This window comes from Chlamydotis macqueenii, chromosome W, assembly GCF_036417535.1.
Source record: "Chlamydotis macqueenii isolate bChlMac1 chromosome W, bChlMac1.mat, whole genome shotgun sequence".
NCBI lineage: Eukaryota > Metazoa > Chordata > Aves > Otidiformes > Otididae > Chlamydotis > Chlamydotis macqueenii.
The window spans coordinates 48,748,341-48,765,341 of NC_141592.1; the positions used below are offsets into that span (position 1 = coordinate 48,748,341).

The window sequence follows — 17,001 nt, forward strand, 5'->3', positions numbered from 1 at the left end:
ATTTGCAGATGCAGGAAGCTGGGAGAAAGACAGAATAATTGATCCAAACTGGCCAAAGAGAGTATTCCATGCCATAAATGTCATGCTCAGTATACAAGTGGGGGCAGGCCAGGGTGGGTATCTGCCTTCCTGGCATCCATCTTTGCTCCTTGTTTTGCTGGCATCGTACCCTCTACCTTGCTGGCTCCCTTTTGCTCCTTTGCTTGCTGCTCGGTTTTGTTTCTGTGATCGCTGCTCAGGACGGGCTGTATCGGTCATTGGGACATCGGGTGGTGAGAAAACACATGTTGTTCACTTTGTATATTTGAATATCCCCACAGGCTGCAGGGGAACTGACCGCAACCCCCATTCCCTCTTCCCCCTTGTGCCGCTCGGGGCGGGGGGGGGGGGGCGGGAAGGTAGTAGAGATAATGTTAAGCTTGGGAAGAGGGAGGGGTGGGGGGAGGTTATCTTGTTCCCTGTCTCGTTCTCCTACTAGTTTTAGAAATAAATGAATAGTTTTCCCCAAGTCAAGTCTGTTTTGCCCATAACAGTAACTTTAAGGATTTTCTCCCTGTCCTTATCTCAAATCTCGAGCTGTTTTTCCTTATATTATCTCTCCCTATTCCCTTGGAGGGTGGGGGGAGTGAGAGAGAGACTGCGTAGTCTGGTCCCGATCAGGGCTGAACTATGACACATATCAAATCTGATCAATCTTCTGCCATCACAATCACAACACCTCTCTGCCTTTGAGAAAACTTAATCTGATACACTTTTGTCTAAAAAGTGAGTTGCTACACTGAATATGAAATGTAATAATTTCTGATGTAATTTAGACTGTACCATCTAATGATCTCTTGGATTAACTGTGCCATATGTATCGGTCTGAAGGATGCAAAAATCAAACACATTACAGACTGTCTATGGTAATAGTTCTATACATAAAGAACTGATCTAAACTACTAGTGAACATTATATAGAGGTTCAGTTTAACTGTTTACCCTCAAGTTGAGATTATTACAAGAAGATCTCAACAAATTATTATTTATATACTAAAAAACCATAGAGGCAGTCTAGCTTTCAACATTTAAGAAAACACTACAACGAACTGAAGTGGTTCAGAGTCTATATCCAGTAAAGCTTTTAGTTCAACTAGGACTGACGTGTAATGGTGAGCTACCTGAGCTCTTCTGAATAGGTTTAACATAACCCAAATGAACTGATTTCCAACCCCTCAGTAAAATTTTAAAACAGTTGAAAATGCAGTGGCTGTCCAACTGCTGCATATAAAATTGATTCTTGCTGTAGGTAAAATTCCCCCTAAAATGAAGTTTTTAAGTTTTCAAAGTTACTGCAAGCCATTGCAAGTTTCAGTTGCTATTAACTTGATATGTTGTATATTATATAAATGCTTGTTTTTCAGAAGCATGGTACAGCATAATATAATTCTTGCTGAGGAGCTAACAGGTAGCAGCAGCAAATAGCTAAGCACTTGCCCTTGCAATATTTTATCATGTTTGTGGGTCAGCATAATAGGCTGCTCAAAATAAAACTCCTACATTACAGAAAGAACATCATATAAGACTTTGCAAAGCAAAAAAGATCATCTTTGTTCTGGTTTTGTTTAGTGAAGGGGGGACCTAAGGTGGTAGCTTCTGTAGGAAACTGCTAGAAGTTGCTCCCCTTTGTTCAGTGGACTTGGCCGGGCCTAGGGCGGACCCGCTGCTGGCCAAGGCCGAGCCAATTGGTAGCAGAATGTCCCATGATAACGCCTCTGCAATAACGTATTTAAGTAGGGGAAAACAGGAAAAAGAGGAGGAGAAGATGTGAAGCAGCTGAGCGGGGGGCAGAGAGGGGGAGGCGCGAGCCTCATGGGCCTTGCAGGCCTCACCCTCTGGCCTCCCGCCGGGCAGCCGACTGGGCCCAACTCGGCCAGGCCTGGCTGCAAGAAGTGGAGAGGAGATGAGAAGTGAATAAGATGTAAAAAGGATCCTGAGAGGCATCTGCCAGCCTGTTGTGAGGAACGGCTGCAGATGCCAAGGTCAGTGAAGAAGGAGGGGGAGGAGTAATGCAGCTCCTGGCCAAGAAGACCATGGTGGAGCGGGTTGTCCCCCTGCAGCCCATGGAGGTCCACGGAGGGGCAGAGATCCACCTGCAGCCCCTGGAGGACCCCACGCCAGAGCAGGTGGAGGCCTGAAGGTGGCTGTGGCCCGTGGAGGGCCCACTGGGACAGCTGTTCTAGAGGGACTGCACCCCATGGAAGAGATGACCCACGCCGGAGCAGTTTGACGAAGGACTGTGGCCCGTGGGAGGGACCCCACGCTGGAGCAGAGGAGGAATGCGAGGAGTTCTTCCCCTGACGATGACACAGCGGTGTAAAACAATGCATGATGAACTGACCTCGACCCCCATTCCCTCCCCCCCCCCCCCCCCCCCCCCCGTGCTGCTCGGGAGGGGAGGTAGTAGAGATAATGTTAAGCCCGGGAAAGAGGGAGGGGTGGGGGGAGGTTATCTTGTTCCCTGTCTCATTCTCCTGCTAATTTTAGAAATAAATGAATAGTTTTCCCCAAGTTGAGTCTGTTTTGCCCGTAACGGTAACTTTAAGGATTTCTCCCTGTCCTTATCTCAAATCTTGAGCCGTTTTTCCTTATATCATCTCCCCCTGTTCTCTCAGAGGGTGGGGGGAGTGAGAGAGAGACTGCGTAGTCTGGTCCCGATCGGGGCTGAACTACGACAATCTTGAGTGCCATCACATGGCACATAGAGGACAACCAGGGGATCAGGCCCAGTCAGCATGAGTTTATGAAAGGCAGGTCCTGCTTGACCGACCTGATCTCCTTCTATGACAAGGTAACTTGCTTATTGGATGAGGGAAAGGCTGTGGATGTTGTTTACCTGGACCTTAGTAAAGCCTTTGACACCTTTTCCTACAACATTCGCCTGGAGAAACTGGCTGCTCATGGCTTGGATGTGTATACTCTTTGCTGGGTAAAAAACTGGCTGGATGGCTGAGCCCAAAGAGTTGTGGTGAATGGAGTTAAAACCAGTTGGTGGCTGGTCAGAAGTGGTGTTCCCCAGGGCTCAGTTTTGGGACCAGTCTTGTTTAATATCTTTAGCAATGATCTGGATGAGGGGATTGAGTGCTCCCTCAGTAAGTTTGCACACAACACCAAGTTGGGCAGGAGTGTCGATCTGCTCGAGGGTAGGAAGGCTCTACAGAGGGATCAGGACAGGCTGGATCGATGGGCCAAGGCCAACCGTATGAGTGTCAACAAGGCTAAGTGCTGGGTCCTTCACTTGGGTCACAACAACTCCATGCAACACTACAGGCTTGCTTCAGAGACCAGCTTCAAGCAGGTAAAACTGCACTGAGGAAGGAAACTGAAGTGAAGAAAAGCAACCAGAAAAGCTCTTTTTTTAGAGGTTTTTTTGGAGCCAGCAGTAGTGCTGTGCCTGGGCTAGCAGCTGGCAGCTTGTGGGAGGGTTCCTGACTCACCGGGGCAGAACTGACACTGCCTGCTTTTTATCTCTGGTAATTGACCTTGACCCATTTGCTGTGTGGATAAAGAGAGACCTGGGAGGGTGGGAACTTGCCCACACAACGCAACACAGAAGGTGTGGAAAGCCTTTCTGAGCACCTAGGGTGGAGGTAGTCAGTATCTGAGGGCTGCCTGCACTGCCCATTCAATTAGGTGGCAGTGGGAGCAGAGGCTGTGTCTTGTATCAGCACGGGCGAGTGCTCTTGTCTTTTCTCAGGTAACTTGCTCTCCGGTTGACAGGCCCCAACACCAACACTTCAAACATGGTCCTCACCAGGAAACGGACTTCCCACGCGAAGACTGTGGCAACCCAGACAGAGGGTCTGCTCCATAATGTGGCAGTTCAGGTTTCTGGCTGCCAGGAGTGCCTCAGACTGCTGCTGCCAGGGGAGGATGGGAAGGATGTGACTTGCGTGCGGTGTGAGCAGCTAGACGAGCTGCTCAGCCTTGTGGTGGAGCTTAGGGAGGAGGTAGATAGACTGCGGACCATCAGAGAATGCGAGCGGGAGATTGACTGGTGGAGTGACTCTCTGCGAGAAAGGCGCAGAGATTGCACTTCCCAGACTGAGGGAGTATTGAGAGTAATGGCCCCTCTCTCTCACCATAGTCAAGCAGGGAGAGACAGCTCGAGAGGAGAGGAGGAATGGCAGCAGGTCTCAGTCCGGCGTCGCAGGCAACCCCCATCCCGACCTACCTCGGTTCCCCTGGTCCCTCTCTGTAACAGGTATGAAGCCCTGAAACCAGAGGGAGAGGTGAGTGATGATGACATGGGAGCGCTGCCGCCAAGCTTGCCCAAGGTGAGGTGGACGGCTCCACGTTTGAAGACTGCCTCCTCCAAGAAAGAAAGGAGGGTGATAGTTGTGGGCGACTCTCTTCTGAGAGGAACAGAGGGTCCAATATGTCGGCCTGACCCTACCCATAGGGAGGTGTGCTGCCTTCCTGCGGCCCGGGTCAGGGATATTTCTAGAAAACTCCCCAGCCTTATCCGCCCCCTGATTATTACCCTTTAGTGATAGTTCAGGCTGGCAGCGATGGGATTGCTGATAGAAGCCTGAGGATTATAAAACATGATTTTAGGAGGCTGGTGAAGTTAGCTGATGGAGCGGGCATACAAGTAGTGTTTGCCAGTATTCCTTTGGTGGCAGGGACAAACACTGAGATAAGCAGAAAAAGCCATCTTATAAATGCATGGCTGAGAGGCTGGTGCAAACGCAAAAATTTTGGATTCTTTGATCATGGGGCGGTCTACTCGGCACCTGGCCTGAGGTCGGCTGATGGGAATTGCCTGTCTCCAAAAGGGAAACGGATACTTGCCCAGGAGCTGGCAGGACTTATAGAGAGAGCTTTAAACTAGATAGGAAGGGGGAAGGGGATAAAGCCAGGCCTGCTAGAGATTGGCCTGGGGAAGTGGTATTGGGATTAGGAGAGAGGCGAGGGACTCAGCTGAGGTGCGTCTACACTAATGCATGCAGCATGGGGAACAAGCAAGAAGAGTTGGAAGCCATAGTGCGGCAGGCAAACTATGACCTAGTTGCCATAACAGAAACGTGGTGGGATTGCTCCCATGACTGGAGCGCTGCAATGGATGGCTACAAACTCTTCAGGAGGGACAGGCAAGGAAGGAGGGGTGGTGGTGTGGCTCTCTATGTTAGGGAATCCTTTTCTGCTACTGAGATTGTGACTGGGGATGATAACATTGAATCCCTATGGGTAAAGATCAGAGGAAGGGCTGACAAGGCAGACATCCTGGTGGGCGTCTGTTATAGACCGCCAAACCAGGATGAAGAGACAGATGAGGTATTCTACAAGCAGCTGGCACGAGCTGCACAGTCGTCAGCCCTTGTCCTCATGGGGGACTTCAACTTCCCTGACATATGCTGGGAGTACAGCACAGCACAGCACAGAAGAAGCAGTCTAGGAGGTTTTTGGAGTGCATAGAGGATGCCTTCCTAATGCAGTTGGTCAGAGAGCCCACGAGAGGAACTGCCCCGCTAGACCTGCTGTTCGCAAACAGGGAAGGTCTGGTGGGAGATGTGGAGGTTGGGGGCTGCCTTGGACAGAGTGACCATGAAATGATAAATTTCTCAATTCATGGTGGAGCTTGGAGGGGGAATAGTAAAACTGCTACCTTGGACTTCCGGAGGGCGGACTTTGAATTGTTCAAGAGACTAGTAGGGGGAGTCCCCTGGCATTCAGTCTTAGCGAACAAAGGGGTCCAAGAGAGCTGGTTGCTCTTCAAGAAGGGAGTCTTAAGGGCGCAGGAGCAGGCGGTCCCCCTGAGCCGCAAAATGAGCCGGCGGGGAAGAAGACCGGCGTGGATGAATAGGGAGCTATTCTTGAGGCTCCGGGAGAAAAAGAGAATCTACCGCCTGTGGAAGGAGGGACGGGCAACTGAGAATGAATACAAGGAAGTCGTTAGGATGTGTAGAGGTGAAATCAGAAAGGCAAAAGCCCAGCTTGAATTTAACCTGGCCACTGGGGTGAAAAGGAATAAGAAACTCTTTTATAAATACATTAACAGTAAGAGGAGGACAAAGGAGAATATCCACTCTTTGCTGGATGAGGCTGGGAATGTGACCACTGAGGATAAGGAAAAGGCGGAGGTTCTGAATGCCTTCTTTACGTCTGTCTTTAAAGGTCAGACCAGTTATCCTCAGGGTACTCCTCTCTCTGACCTGGTAGTCTCGGCTGGGGAGCACGCTAACCCCCCTGTGATTCTGGAAGAAACGGTCAGAGACTTACTACTCCAACTGGACTGCCACAAGTCCATGGGGCCGGATGAGATCCACCCAAGAGTGCTGAGGGAACAGGCGGAGGTGATAGCCGAGCCGCTTTCCATCATCTATCAGCGCTCCTTGTTGACTGGTGAGGTCCCGGAAGACTGGAGGATTGCCAACGTGACTCCTATTTACAAGAAAGGTTGTAAGGAGGATCCGGGGAACTACAGGCCTGTTAGCCTGACCTCGGTTACAGGGAAGGTTATGGAACAGATAGTCTTGAGGGAGATCATGCGGCATGTGCGGGATGGCCAGGGGATCAGGCCTAGCCAGCATGGGTTCATGAAGGGCAGGTCCTGTTTGACCAACCTGATCTCCTTTTATGATCAAGTGACCCATCTGCTGGATGAGGGAAAGGCTGTTGATGTGGTCTACCTAGACTTCAGCAAAGCCTTTGACACTGTCTCCCACGGTATTCTGCAGAAGCTGGCAGCCCATGGCTTGGATGGGTACACTCTTGGCTGGGTAAGGAGCTGGCTGGAGGGCCGGGCTCAGAGAGTGGTGGTGAATGGAGTTAAATCCAGCTGGCTACCGGTCACAAGTGGTGTTCCCCAGGGGTCGGTGCTGGGGCCTGTCCTCTTCAATATCCTTATTGATGATGTGGATGAGGGCATTGAGTGCACCCTCAGTAAGTTCGCAGATGACACCAAATTGGCTGGGAGTGTGGATCTGCCTGGGGGTAGCGAGGCCCTTCAGAGGGATCTGGACAGGCTGGAGAGCTGGGCTGAAGCCAATGGGATGAGGTTCAACAAGACCAAATGCCGAGTCCTGCACTTTGGCCACAACAACCCCAGGCAGCGCTATAGGCTTGGGGCGGAGTGGCTGGAGGACTGTGTGGAGGAAACGGACCTGGGGGTACTGATTGCTGCTCGGCTGAGCATGAGCCGACAGTGTGCCCGGGTGGCCAAGAAGGCCAACGGCATCCTGGCTTGCATCAAAAACAGTGTTACTAGCAGGAACAGGGAGGTAATTGTCCCCCTGTACTCGGCACTGGTGAGGCCGCACCTCGAGTACTGTGTTCAGTTTTGGGCCCCTCACTGCAAGAAAGACATTGAGGCCCTGGAACGTGTTCAGAGGAGGGCTACGAAGCTGGTGAGGGGTCTGGAGCACAGGCCTTATGAGGAGCGGCTGAGGGAGCTGGGATTGTTCAGTCTGGAGAAGAGGAGGCTCAGGGGAGACCTTATAGCTCTCTATAACTTCCTGAAGGGAGGTTGTAGTGAGCTAGGGGTCGGCCTTTTCTCTCGTGTAGACAGTGATAGAACTAGAGGCAATGGTTTCAAGCTGCGCCAGGGGAGATTCAGGCTGGACATTAGGAAACATTACTTCTCGGAAAGGGTAGTCAGGCACTGGAATGCACTGCCCAGGGAGGTGGTGGAATCACTGACCATGGGGGTGTTCAAGAAACGTTTGGATGTTGTGTTGAGGGATATGATTTAGCTGAGACGTATTGGTGATGGTTGGACTGGATGATCTTTTAGGTCTTTTCCAATCTTGATAATAATTCTGTAATTCTGTAATTCTATTTAGTTCTATTGGGAGGCATGACTCATATTATGTCCCTGTTCCTTGCAGGGGGAGAGGGGTTGGACTAGATGACCTTTGAAGGTCCCTTCCAACCTAAACTATTCTATTCTATGATTCTAAGAGTGGCTAGAAAGCTGCCTGGCAGAAAAGGACCTGGGGATGTTGGTAGACAGCCGGCTGAATATGAGCCAGCAGCATGCCCAGATGGCCAAGGCCAACAGTATTCTGGCTAGTATCAGGAACAGTGTGGCCAGCAGGAGTAGGGAAGTGATTGTCCCTTTGTACTCGGCACTGGTGAGACTGCACCTTGAATACTGTGTGCAGTTTTGGGCCCCTCACTACAAGAAAGACATTGAGGTGCTGGAGCATGTCCAAAAAAAGAGCAACAAAGCTGGTGAAGGATCTAGAGAACAAGTCTTATGAGGAGCAGCTGAGGGAACTGGGGTTGTTTAGTCTGGAGAAAAGGAGGCTGAGGGAAGATCTTATTGCTCTCTACAATAACCTGAAAGGAGGTTGCAGCAAAGTGAGTGTCAGTCTCTTTTCCCAAGTAACAAGTGATAGGACAAGAGGAAATGACCTCAAGTTACATCAGGGGAGGTTTAGATTTAGATTAGGAAAAATTTATTCACCAAAAGGGTTGTCAAGCATTGGAACAGGCTACCCAGGGGAGTGGTGGAGTCACCATCCCTGGAGGTTTTTAAGAGACATGTATATGTGGCACTTAGGGATATGGTGGACTGGGTAGTGTTAGGTTAACAGTTGGACTTAATGATCTTTAAGTGTCTTTTCCAACCTAAATGATTCTATGATTCAAATGTACCCCCAAGTCACTAACTATTATATCATACTACCTACCATTTACTGTTTACACCCAGCATAATGAACTCTGATCTATTTGTGTGACAACTTTCCAGACCTTCCCAGACCATTTGGGTAACTTCTGTCTCAACTACATCACATCTCTAGTCCCTTTATGTCTGGCAGTATGCATACTCCAGCCTTGGGAGTTTCTTTTTACCCATGTCATAGTTCAGCCCCTATCAGGACCAGACTACGCAGTCTCTCTCTCACTCCCCCCACCCTCTGAGAGAATAGGGGGAGATGATATAAGAAAAAACAGCTCAAGATTTGAGGTAAGGACGGGGAGAAATCCTTAAAGTTACTGTTATGGGCAAAACAGACACAACTTGGGGAAAAGTATTCATTTATTTCTAAAACTAGCAGGATAATGAGACAGGGAACAAGATAACCTCCCCCCACCTCTCCCTCTTCCCAGGCTTAACATTATCTCTACCACCTCCCCCCCCCCCCCCCAGCGAGTGGCACAGGGGGGAAGAGGGAATGGGGGTCACAGTCAGTTCATCACGTGTTGTTTTACACTGCTGCTTTGTCGTCAGGGGAAGAACTCCTTGCATTTCTCCTCTGCTCCATCATGGGGTCCCTCTCCCATGGGTTTCATGAAGGACTGTGGCCATCTCTTCCACGGGGTGCAGGCCCTCCAAGGGCCACAGCCTCCTTCAGGCATCCACCTGCCCCAGCATGGGATCCTCCACAGGCTGCAGATGAATCTCTGCTCCTCTGTGGACCTCCATGGGCTGCAGGGGGACAACCTGCTCCACCATGGTCATCACCACAGGCTGCATGGGAATCTATGCTGGGAGCAGCATTACTCCTCCCTCTCCTTCTTCACTGACCTTGGTGTCTGCAGCCATTCCTCTCACAAGAAAAATTCTTCACAACAGGGTGGCAGATGCCTACCACGATCTTTTTACATCTCATTCACTTCTCATCTCCTCTCCACTTTTTGCAGCCAGGCTGGGCAGAGTTAGGCCCAATCAGCCACCTGGCAGGAGGCCAGAGGGTGAGGCCTGCAAGGCCCACACCTCCCCCTCTCTGCCCCTGCTCAGCTGCTTCACATCTTCTCTCCTTTTTTTTTTTTTTTTTTTTTTTTCTGTTTTCCCCTACTTAAATATGTTATCACAGAGGCTTTATCAGGGAACATTCTGCTACTAATCGGCTCAGCCTTGGCCAGCAGTGGGTCCGCCCTAGGCCTGGCCGAGTCTACTGGACAAAGGGGAGCAACTTCTAGCAGTTTCCTACAGAAGCTACCACCTTAGGCCCCCCCCTCACTAAACAAAACCAGAACCCAAGAAGCAATGACCCACTGAATAGGCAATACTTTTGCAGGCCTTTCAGAGCCACAGAACAGAGAACAATGGCTAAGACTGGGAATCCCTCTTAAACTATTCCCTCCCAGAACAGCACTTAGAGACATTATTCAAGTTACTATCTTTGAGATAAATTCTGACTCTCCATGCTAGGGCACAATGAAATCCAGTCCATAGTGCCAATATTCCATTTCTCTTGCAAGTGAGTTCCTTCTAGTAACATAGAAGTCTCTTTTTATGTTCAGCACAGAGATAATGGTCTTTTTAAAGTGGAGGCACTATCAAAGGAAAAGTCAATTAAAAGATTATTTTTAATGAATGGCTTCAGGACATGCCATCAAGAATTTGTGTGTGTAAATATCTGTACTTTCAGAAATCCTGTATTTCACTGAAGTAAAACATGTATAAAAGGTGACTTTTCTGGATAAGACCATTTATTTTAACAAATAGATGAGCCTTTATGATGAACTGGAGGCTACAACAGCTGCTCTCTTGGGCTTCGGCATGGTTCCCTCGCGGAATCCATTCCTACAAGTAGAAATAATGTTACCACTTTGTCGTAGTTCAGCCTGGCCTCCTGCCCGGCTAGCTCAGTCGGTACAGCATGAGAATCTTAATCTCAGGGTCGTGGGTTCAAGCCCCATGTTGGGTGCCAAAATAACTGTCGTAGTTCAGCCCCGATCAGGACCAGACTACGCAGTCTCTCTCTCGCTCGCCCACCCTCCAAGATAATAGGGGGAAATGATATAAGAAAAAACAGCTCAAAGTGTGAGATAAGGACGGGGAGAAATCCTTAAAGTTACCGTCACAGGCAAAACAGACTCGACTTGGGGAAAACTATTCATTTATTTCTAAAACTAGTAGGAGAACGAGACAGGGAACAAGATAACCTCCCCCCACCCCTCCCTCTTCCCAAGCTTAACATTATCTCTACTACCTTCCCCTCCCTGAGCGGCACGGGGGCGGAAAAGGGAATGGGGGTCGCGGTCGGTTCATCACGTGTTGTTTTACGCCGCTGTATCATCACTGGGGGAAGAACTCCTCGCATTCCTCCTCTGCTCCAGCGTGGGGTCCCTCACACGGGCCACAGTCCTTCATGAAACTGCTCCGGCATGGGTCATCTCTTCCACAGAGGTGCAGTCCCTCTAGAACAGCTGTCCCAGCAGGCCCTCCATGGGCCACAGCCTCCTTCAAGGCCTCCACCTGCTCTGGCGTGGGGTCCTCCACTGGCTGCAGGTGGATCTCTGCCCCTCCGTGGACCTCCATGGGCTGCAGGGGGACAACCCGCTCCACCATGGTCTTCACCACGAGTTGCAGAGGAATCTTGGCCAGGAGCCGCATTACTCCTCCCCTTCCTTCTGAACTGACCTTGGAGTCTGCAGCCGTTCCTCACAACAGGCTGGCAGATGCCTCTCAGGATCCTTTTTACATCTTATTCACTTCTCATCTCCTCTCCACTTCTTGCAGCCAGGCCGGGCCGAGTTGGGCCCAGTCTGCTGCCCGGCGGGAGGCCAGAGGGTGAGGCCTGCAATGCCCACAAGGCTCGCGCCTCCCCCTCTCTGCCCCCCGCTCAGCTGCTTCACATCTTCTCCTCTTTTTTTTCTGTTTTCCCCTACTTAAATACGTTATCGCAGAGGCATTATCACGGGACATTCTGCTACCAATTGGCTCAGCCTTGGCCAGCAGCAGGTCCGCCCTAGGCCCGGCCGAGTCCACTGAACAAAGGCGAGCGACTTCTAGCAGTTTCCTACAGAAGCTACCACCTTAGGCCCCCCCTCATTAACAAAACCAGAACACACTTCTTGAAAGGGTGGTTTCTGCTCCAGGTTATTTTCTAACAAGTAATGTTTTAGATCAAGTTCTCCACCTTTTTTCAGCTTCTCTTAGTAATGCACTGAAATCACTATGGAGTTCATACATTCAGACATTTTTAATAAGAAACATAATTGACAAGCTGTTTGGAATAAGCAGTATGGTTTTCTCTCTCTTCTGATGAAGTAAATTTGACTTCTTCAAACAGGAAGATTTCAGTAACTGAGTAAACACTGCAAGACCAAATCAGATACAGCACACCCACTGAAAGCACTCCTTACTTTATGTTCCTACTAAGCAACTCAGCAAAAGATTTCACATTTGTGCAAGTCACTGAAGTGCCAGTCAATTTCTTACATAAGTCCTTGTTCTGGTTTTGTTAGTGAGGGGGGGGCCTAAGGTGGTAGCTTCTGTAGGAAACTGCTAGAAGTCGCTCCCCTTTGTTTAGTGGACTCGGCCGGGCCTAGGGCGGACCCACTGCTGGCCAAGGCCGAGCCAATTGGTAGCAGAACGTTCCCTGATAACGCCTCTGCGATAACGTATTTAAGAAGGGGAAAACAGGAAAAGAAGGGAGGAGAAGATCTGAAGCAACTGAGCGGGGGGCAGAGAGGGGGAGGTGCGAGCCTTGTGGGCCTTGCAGGCCTCACCCTCTGGCCTCCCGCTGGGCAGCAGACTGGGCCCAACTCAGCCCAGCCTGGCTGCAAGAAGTGGAGAGGAGATGAGAAGTGAATAAGATGCAAAAAGGATCCTGAGAGGCGTCTGCCAGCCTGTTGTGAGGAACGGCTGCAGATGCCAAGGTCAGTTCAGAAGGAGGGGGAGCAGTAACGCGGCTCCTGGCCAAGATTCCCATGCAGCCTGTGGTGATGACCATGGTGGAGCAGGTTGTCCCCCTGCAGCTCATGGAGGTCCACAGAGGGGCAGAGATCCACCTGCAGCCCGTGGAGGACCCCACGCCAGAGCAGGTGGAGGACTGAAGGAGGCTGTGGCCTGTGGAGGGCCTGCTGGGACAGCTGTTCTAGAGGGACTGCACCCCATGGAAGAGATGACCCACGCCGGAGCAGTTTTCATGAAGGACTGTGGCCCATGGGAGGGACCCCACGCTGGAGCAGAGGAGGAATGCGAGGAGTTATTCCCCCAATGATGATACAGCGGCATAAAACAACGCGTGATGAACTGACCGCGACCCCCATTCCCTTCCCCCCCCACCCCGTGCCACTCGGGAGGGGAGGTAGTAGAGATAATGTTAAGCCTGGGAAAGAGGGAGGGGTGGGGGGAGGTTATCTTGTTCCCTGTCTCATTCTCCTGCTAATTTTAGAAATAAATGAGTTTTTTTCCCCAAGTCGAATCTGTTTTGCCCATAACGGTAACTTTAAGGATTCTCTCCCCGTCCTTATCTCAAACCTTGAGCCGTTTTTCCTTATATCATCTCCTCCTATTCTCTCGGAGGGTGGGGGGAGCGAGAGAGAGACTGCCTAGTCTGGTCCCGATCGGGGCTGAACTATGACAGTCCTCTATGTCTCCAATCAGAAATTAAGACAGGCATGACAAAAGAAGAGTCAGCTCCAAGCTTGCTTTTGGATGTGTCATTTCTACTTCAGCAACAGTTGGTGGAAATCAGGCTGCAGTTGCACATCATAAGGTATCTTCTGGCTGCCGCTGGGAAAGACTACGCTCACAAAAAAACCACACCCAGATTAATGGATCCCTCAACTACACCTAGGTCCAGGACTTAAAAGACTCCTACTTTTCACTATTAAATCTATATTTTTAGGAAAAAAACCTCTTTAATTGCTTGGTATTTTTCATCCAGCTTTCTGGTTGTGATGGTTTAGCCAGAAATTAAAGAGCTCCGTTTTAGAACATGGAGGTCATACAAAAGAAATTCTTAATGAGTTTAACAGTACAGTACCTCATAAGTACAACTCAAAGCTTTATAGCACATTTTAGAAACCTGTAACTCAGAATCTGATGTTATAGTTACTTACTGCTAACTGAACTCCAAATTAGAGAGTGACTACTGAAGTATTTCAATCCTGAACTTTTTTTGTGGGCAAGAGGGGATTGGAACGCATTTCAAGAATTGTTTCTTACAAAATCCCACACTTCAGTGCAACCAGCAATTTCACTGACTCACAAATAGAGGCAATGCTACACAAAGCATATATTTTCAAATGTGGGCATTTTATTACAATACCCTCTGTATTCTGTACTATCTACACTTAACAGAAACATCAGAGCTTGCTATACATGCTATATATTAAAAATGAATGAGCTTTTTATAATTGGCAGCATATTCCTTTGAAGACATACGGCATCATTTATTTCCACAATATATTTAAAAAGAAAGACCATGCCACATTAAGTGTACTAAATAAGAGCGTTAACTTTGAATGGCAAATTTTATAGTTCAGTGAAAGATTTCACATTACACTAGTTTGTAATAAAACGTCATACCTGAATCGACGGTAGACCCTTTTCAGGTGCCTCATGCGACCAGTACCAGTGGTGTTGCGTCTTTTAGCCTTTGCACTCCAGTTATCTAGAACAATGGAAGTTACTGTTACTCATCTGCACCAAATAACTAGTTGCACAGTACATTTGAATAGCACAACTATTCAATCTGACAAAAGTAATAGAAAAAAAAGTTAGGTCAATTTCTATGCATAGCTGAAATATAGTTAAATCAGTATTAATTTCAAAAAAGCTCCAAACATTGCAAGATGACAGAGTAATCTTCCTTGGTTGGAAAAAAAAACAGACTATTGAAGACAACAAAGAAATACAAGTTTTTAAACTCAAATCTGTTACTTACACTTTCTCTTACGCTTAGCGGGGTAACCACATTTCCCACAGGTAGATTTCTGCAGATGGTATGCCTTGGACCCACATCGACGACACAAGGTGTGTGTCTTATTTCGTCGCTTACCAAAGGACGATGTACCCTTTGTCTGAAAAACATTTCAAGACATTGCACATTGTAAATATCATCAGCACTTGCAAGTCACATAACTCAAAGCATAATAAGCTCCTCTAGAAAACACACAAATTCACAAAGTCCCATAAACATGTCAGAGGCATACTGAACTCTGAAAGACCAACTCAGTTTCACCTATAGGTATCCTCCATTTTTAGAAATCGGTTCCTTACACCTCTCTTCGCCATTCCTACCCTCCTGCCCCTGCCCAGTGCTGAAATAAAACGAAGCCACCGAGTGGTTATCTCTAACTCCCTTCTCATCTCCCCTAAATTAATCAGTGATAAACAGTAAACTGCTTTTTCCTGAGGAAAGGTATTTGTTTCACGCACATCAGCCGCACAGTCACCACAAGAGGCTTTGGCGACCAAACCTCCTCTTGCTACATTATCTGAAAGGCTGCCTCAGCCACAGGGAGAGCACCGGCCCAGCCAGGCCCACAGCAAGCACGGAGGAGACCCCGAAGGCGATCCCGAAGGCAGCACAGCCCCGCACCCCAGCGCAGCCTCCTCGCCCAAGACAAGACGCCCCGCGCCCCACCCCCCCCGGGCCAGGAGCGGCGCCCACCACTAGGCCCTCAGGCTCCAGCCTCGCAGCTGCCTCCCCGAAGCGCCGTCCTGCCGCCGAGCCCGGCCACAGCAGAACGCAGGGTCGCCCTGCACCCTAGACGAGACATCGCGGCTCAGCAGGGCCCAGCGCGATGGCAGATGGTAACAGATACCCCACGCCCAAGCCCCAGCGTTCACCATTTTCTCCGGGCGCCAACACCAAAGAGGCCAGGACCCGCCCCGCTTCCGCTATAGCCCAGCAAGCGCTTCCGGGTGCGTGTCTGGAGTGTCGGGTTAGGCACGGCGGAGGGGTCTGGTCCGGTTCAGTGGCCCGGCTGGGGAGGCCCGGGACGGCAGGGATGTTACCGAAATCTGGAATAAAACTCCTTAACAGCAATGAGAAGTTAAGAAGCAGGCACTCCTTTATTGCAGCGCTGGGCGCACGGGGGATCGCTCCACCTAGCGTGCGCGCCGGTCTGGAAATCTGGACAGAATATATTTAGTGATTTCATGCATAATCATTAATAATTCCCGGAATACTAATACATAATCATCAGTTTTCCTAGAAATCATTATAATATTCCCCACCCACTTGTGCATGCTCAGTCTTTTGAATTGAGGGTCTTCTGGTGATCTTGGGAGTTGTTGGAGTGCCCCCTCCTCGAATTCATTGGTCAACCCCCTCCTTAAAATCTCCATATACAGTCTTGAGAACAGGTTGCATTGCGCCTTGATTTTCTGGCTCCAAAATGATGGCTCAGGGCCCATCTCCACAGCTGGTGTTTGAGGCCTACCTTTGTTCTACCACCTTTCTTAATTACCCCAGACATGCTAGGCTGACTTCTAACAAACAAGATGTAACAGCTCTAAGACTCCCCGTTCCCTCTAAGGACAAATAGATTTCATATAAAATTTAACCTATGTGACTACAGTTCTACAGTTAGCAAGAATCACCTCATATTGATATTTAATTTTCAAAAAATCATTTTTCTAAAATTATATTGAATAAACATTTTATATCATGTAACAGGGAGCAAGTGCTCTCCTTGGCTTAGCCTCACCCCAGGTTGTGCTCAGTAGTTCCCTCCATGTGGTGTCCCCTTCCCGCCAGGCCCGGCCTGCTGGGACAGACTGGGGTTCCTGGAAACTCTGGTATCCTGGGTGAGACCCTCAGGGGCTCAGGCCCCAAAAGCCCGGTTGTCCCCCGTGACACCACCCCAAAACTGGTGCTTATTAGAGCATCACAGTGTGCCCTAGGCCATAATGTGACTGGTCCTGGAAATAATGACTAAGGGATATCTGGTCAAGAAAATATTTGACACACCTAAGTTGCCTTACTGGCACATAATTTTTAACTCCAATGAATCTTCTCTGTGATAGCGCCCATGCTGCTATTCACAGGTACCTACAGCTCTGCTTCAGGCTGCAGAATCAAGTCCTGGCCCCATTTCCATGTTTAGTGAAAACTATTTTACTGACTGAAATTCAGTGACAGGATATTCCTGGCTGTAATAGATACTTTCAAAGTGAACTGCCTTAAAAAATAGGCAGCCCCTACTCCATACACTGCTTGTCCATGTCCCCCCCAGCCCCCCACACACCATATGACAGTCTGCCTGCAGTCTAAAGCATCACAACGGACATCATTAATGCAAAATCATTTTTTATTCAGATGCACTA

General features: G+C 49.2%; 1 protein-coding gene, 1 long non-coding RNA gene and 2 other non-coding genes across 4 annotated transcripts in view; 1 reads left to right on the forward strand and 3 right to left on the reverse strand.

Moving 5' to 3' along the window:
- LOC147596770 (uncharacterized) overlaps positions 1-17,001 on the reverse strand; it is a 556,670-nt gene that overhangs the window by 505,839 nt on the left and 33,830 nt on the right. The window lies entirely within an intron of this gene.
- LOC147596775 (large ribosomal subunit protein eL37-like) lies at positions 10,400-15,557 on the reverse strand. Its single transcript, XM_086769553.1, has 4 exons — positions 15,520-15,557; positions 14,612-14,747; positions 14,254-14,338; positions 10,400-10,515 (listed from the first exon to the last, which is right to left on the reverse strand). The coding sequence occupies exons 1-4, from the start codon at positions 15,520-15,522 to the stop codon at positions 10,446-10,448; spliced, it is 294 nt and encodes a 97-aa protein (XP_086625679.1). The 5' UTR covers positions 15,523-15,557; the 3' UTR covers positions 10,400-10,445.
- Positions 10,567-10,639, forward strand: TRNAK-CUU (transfer RNA lysine (anticodon CUU)). Its single transcript has one exon. It is a non-coding gene; the product is annotated as a tRNA-Lys (tRNA).
- Positions 11,863-11,943, reverse strand: LOC147596777 (small nucleolar RNA SNORD72). Its single transcript, XR_015261378.1, has one exon. It is a non-coding gene; the product is annotated as a small nucleolar RNA SNORD72 (small nucleolar RNA).

Coding starts and splice junctions, on each gene's coding strand:
- LOC147596775 (XM_086769553.1), bottom strand. Junction 14,339..14,611: donor CGCTAAGCGTAAGAGAAAGT/GTAAGTAACAGA, acceptor CCATTGTTCTAG/ATAACTGGAGTGCAAAGGCT. Junction 10,516..14,253: donor AGGGTCTACCGTCGATTCAG/GTATGACGTTTT, acceptor TTCTACTTGTAG/GAATGGATTCCGCGAGGGAA.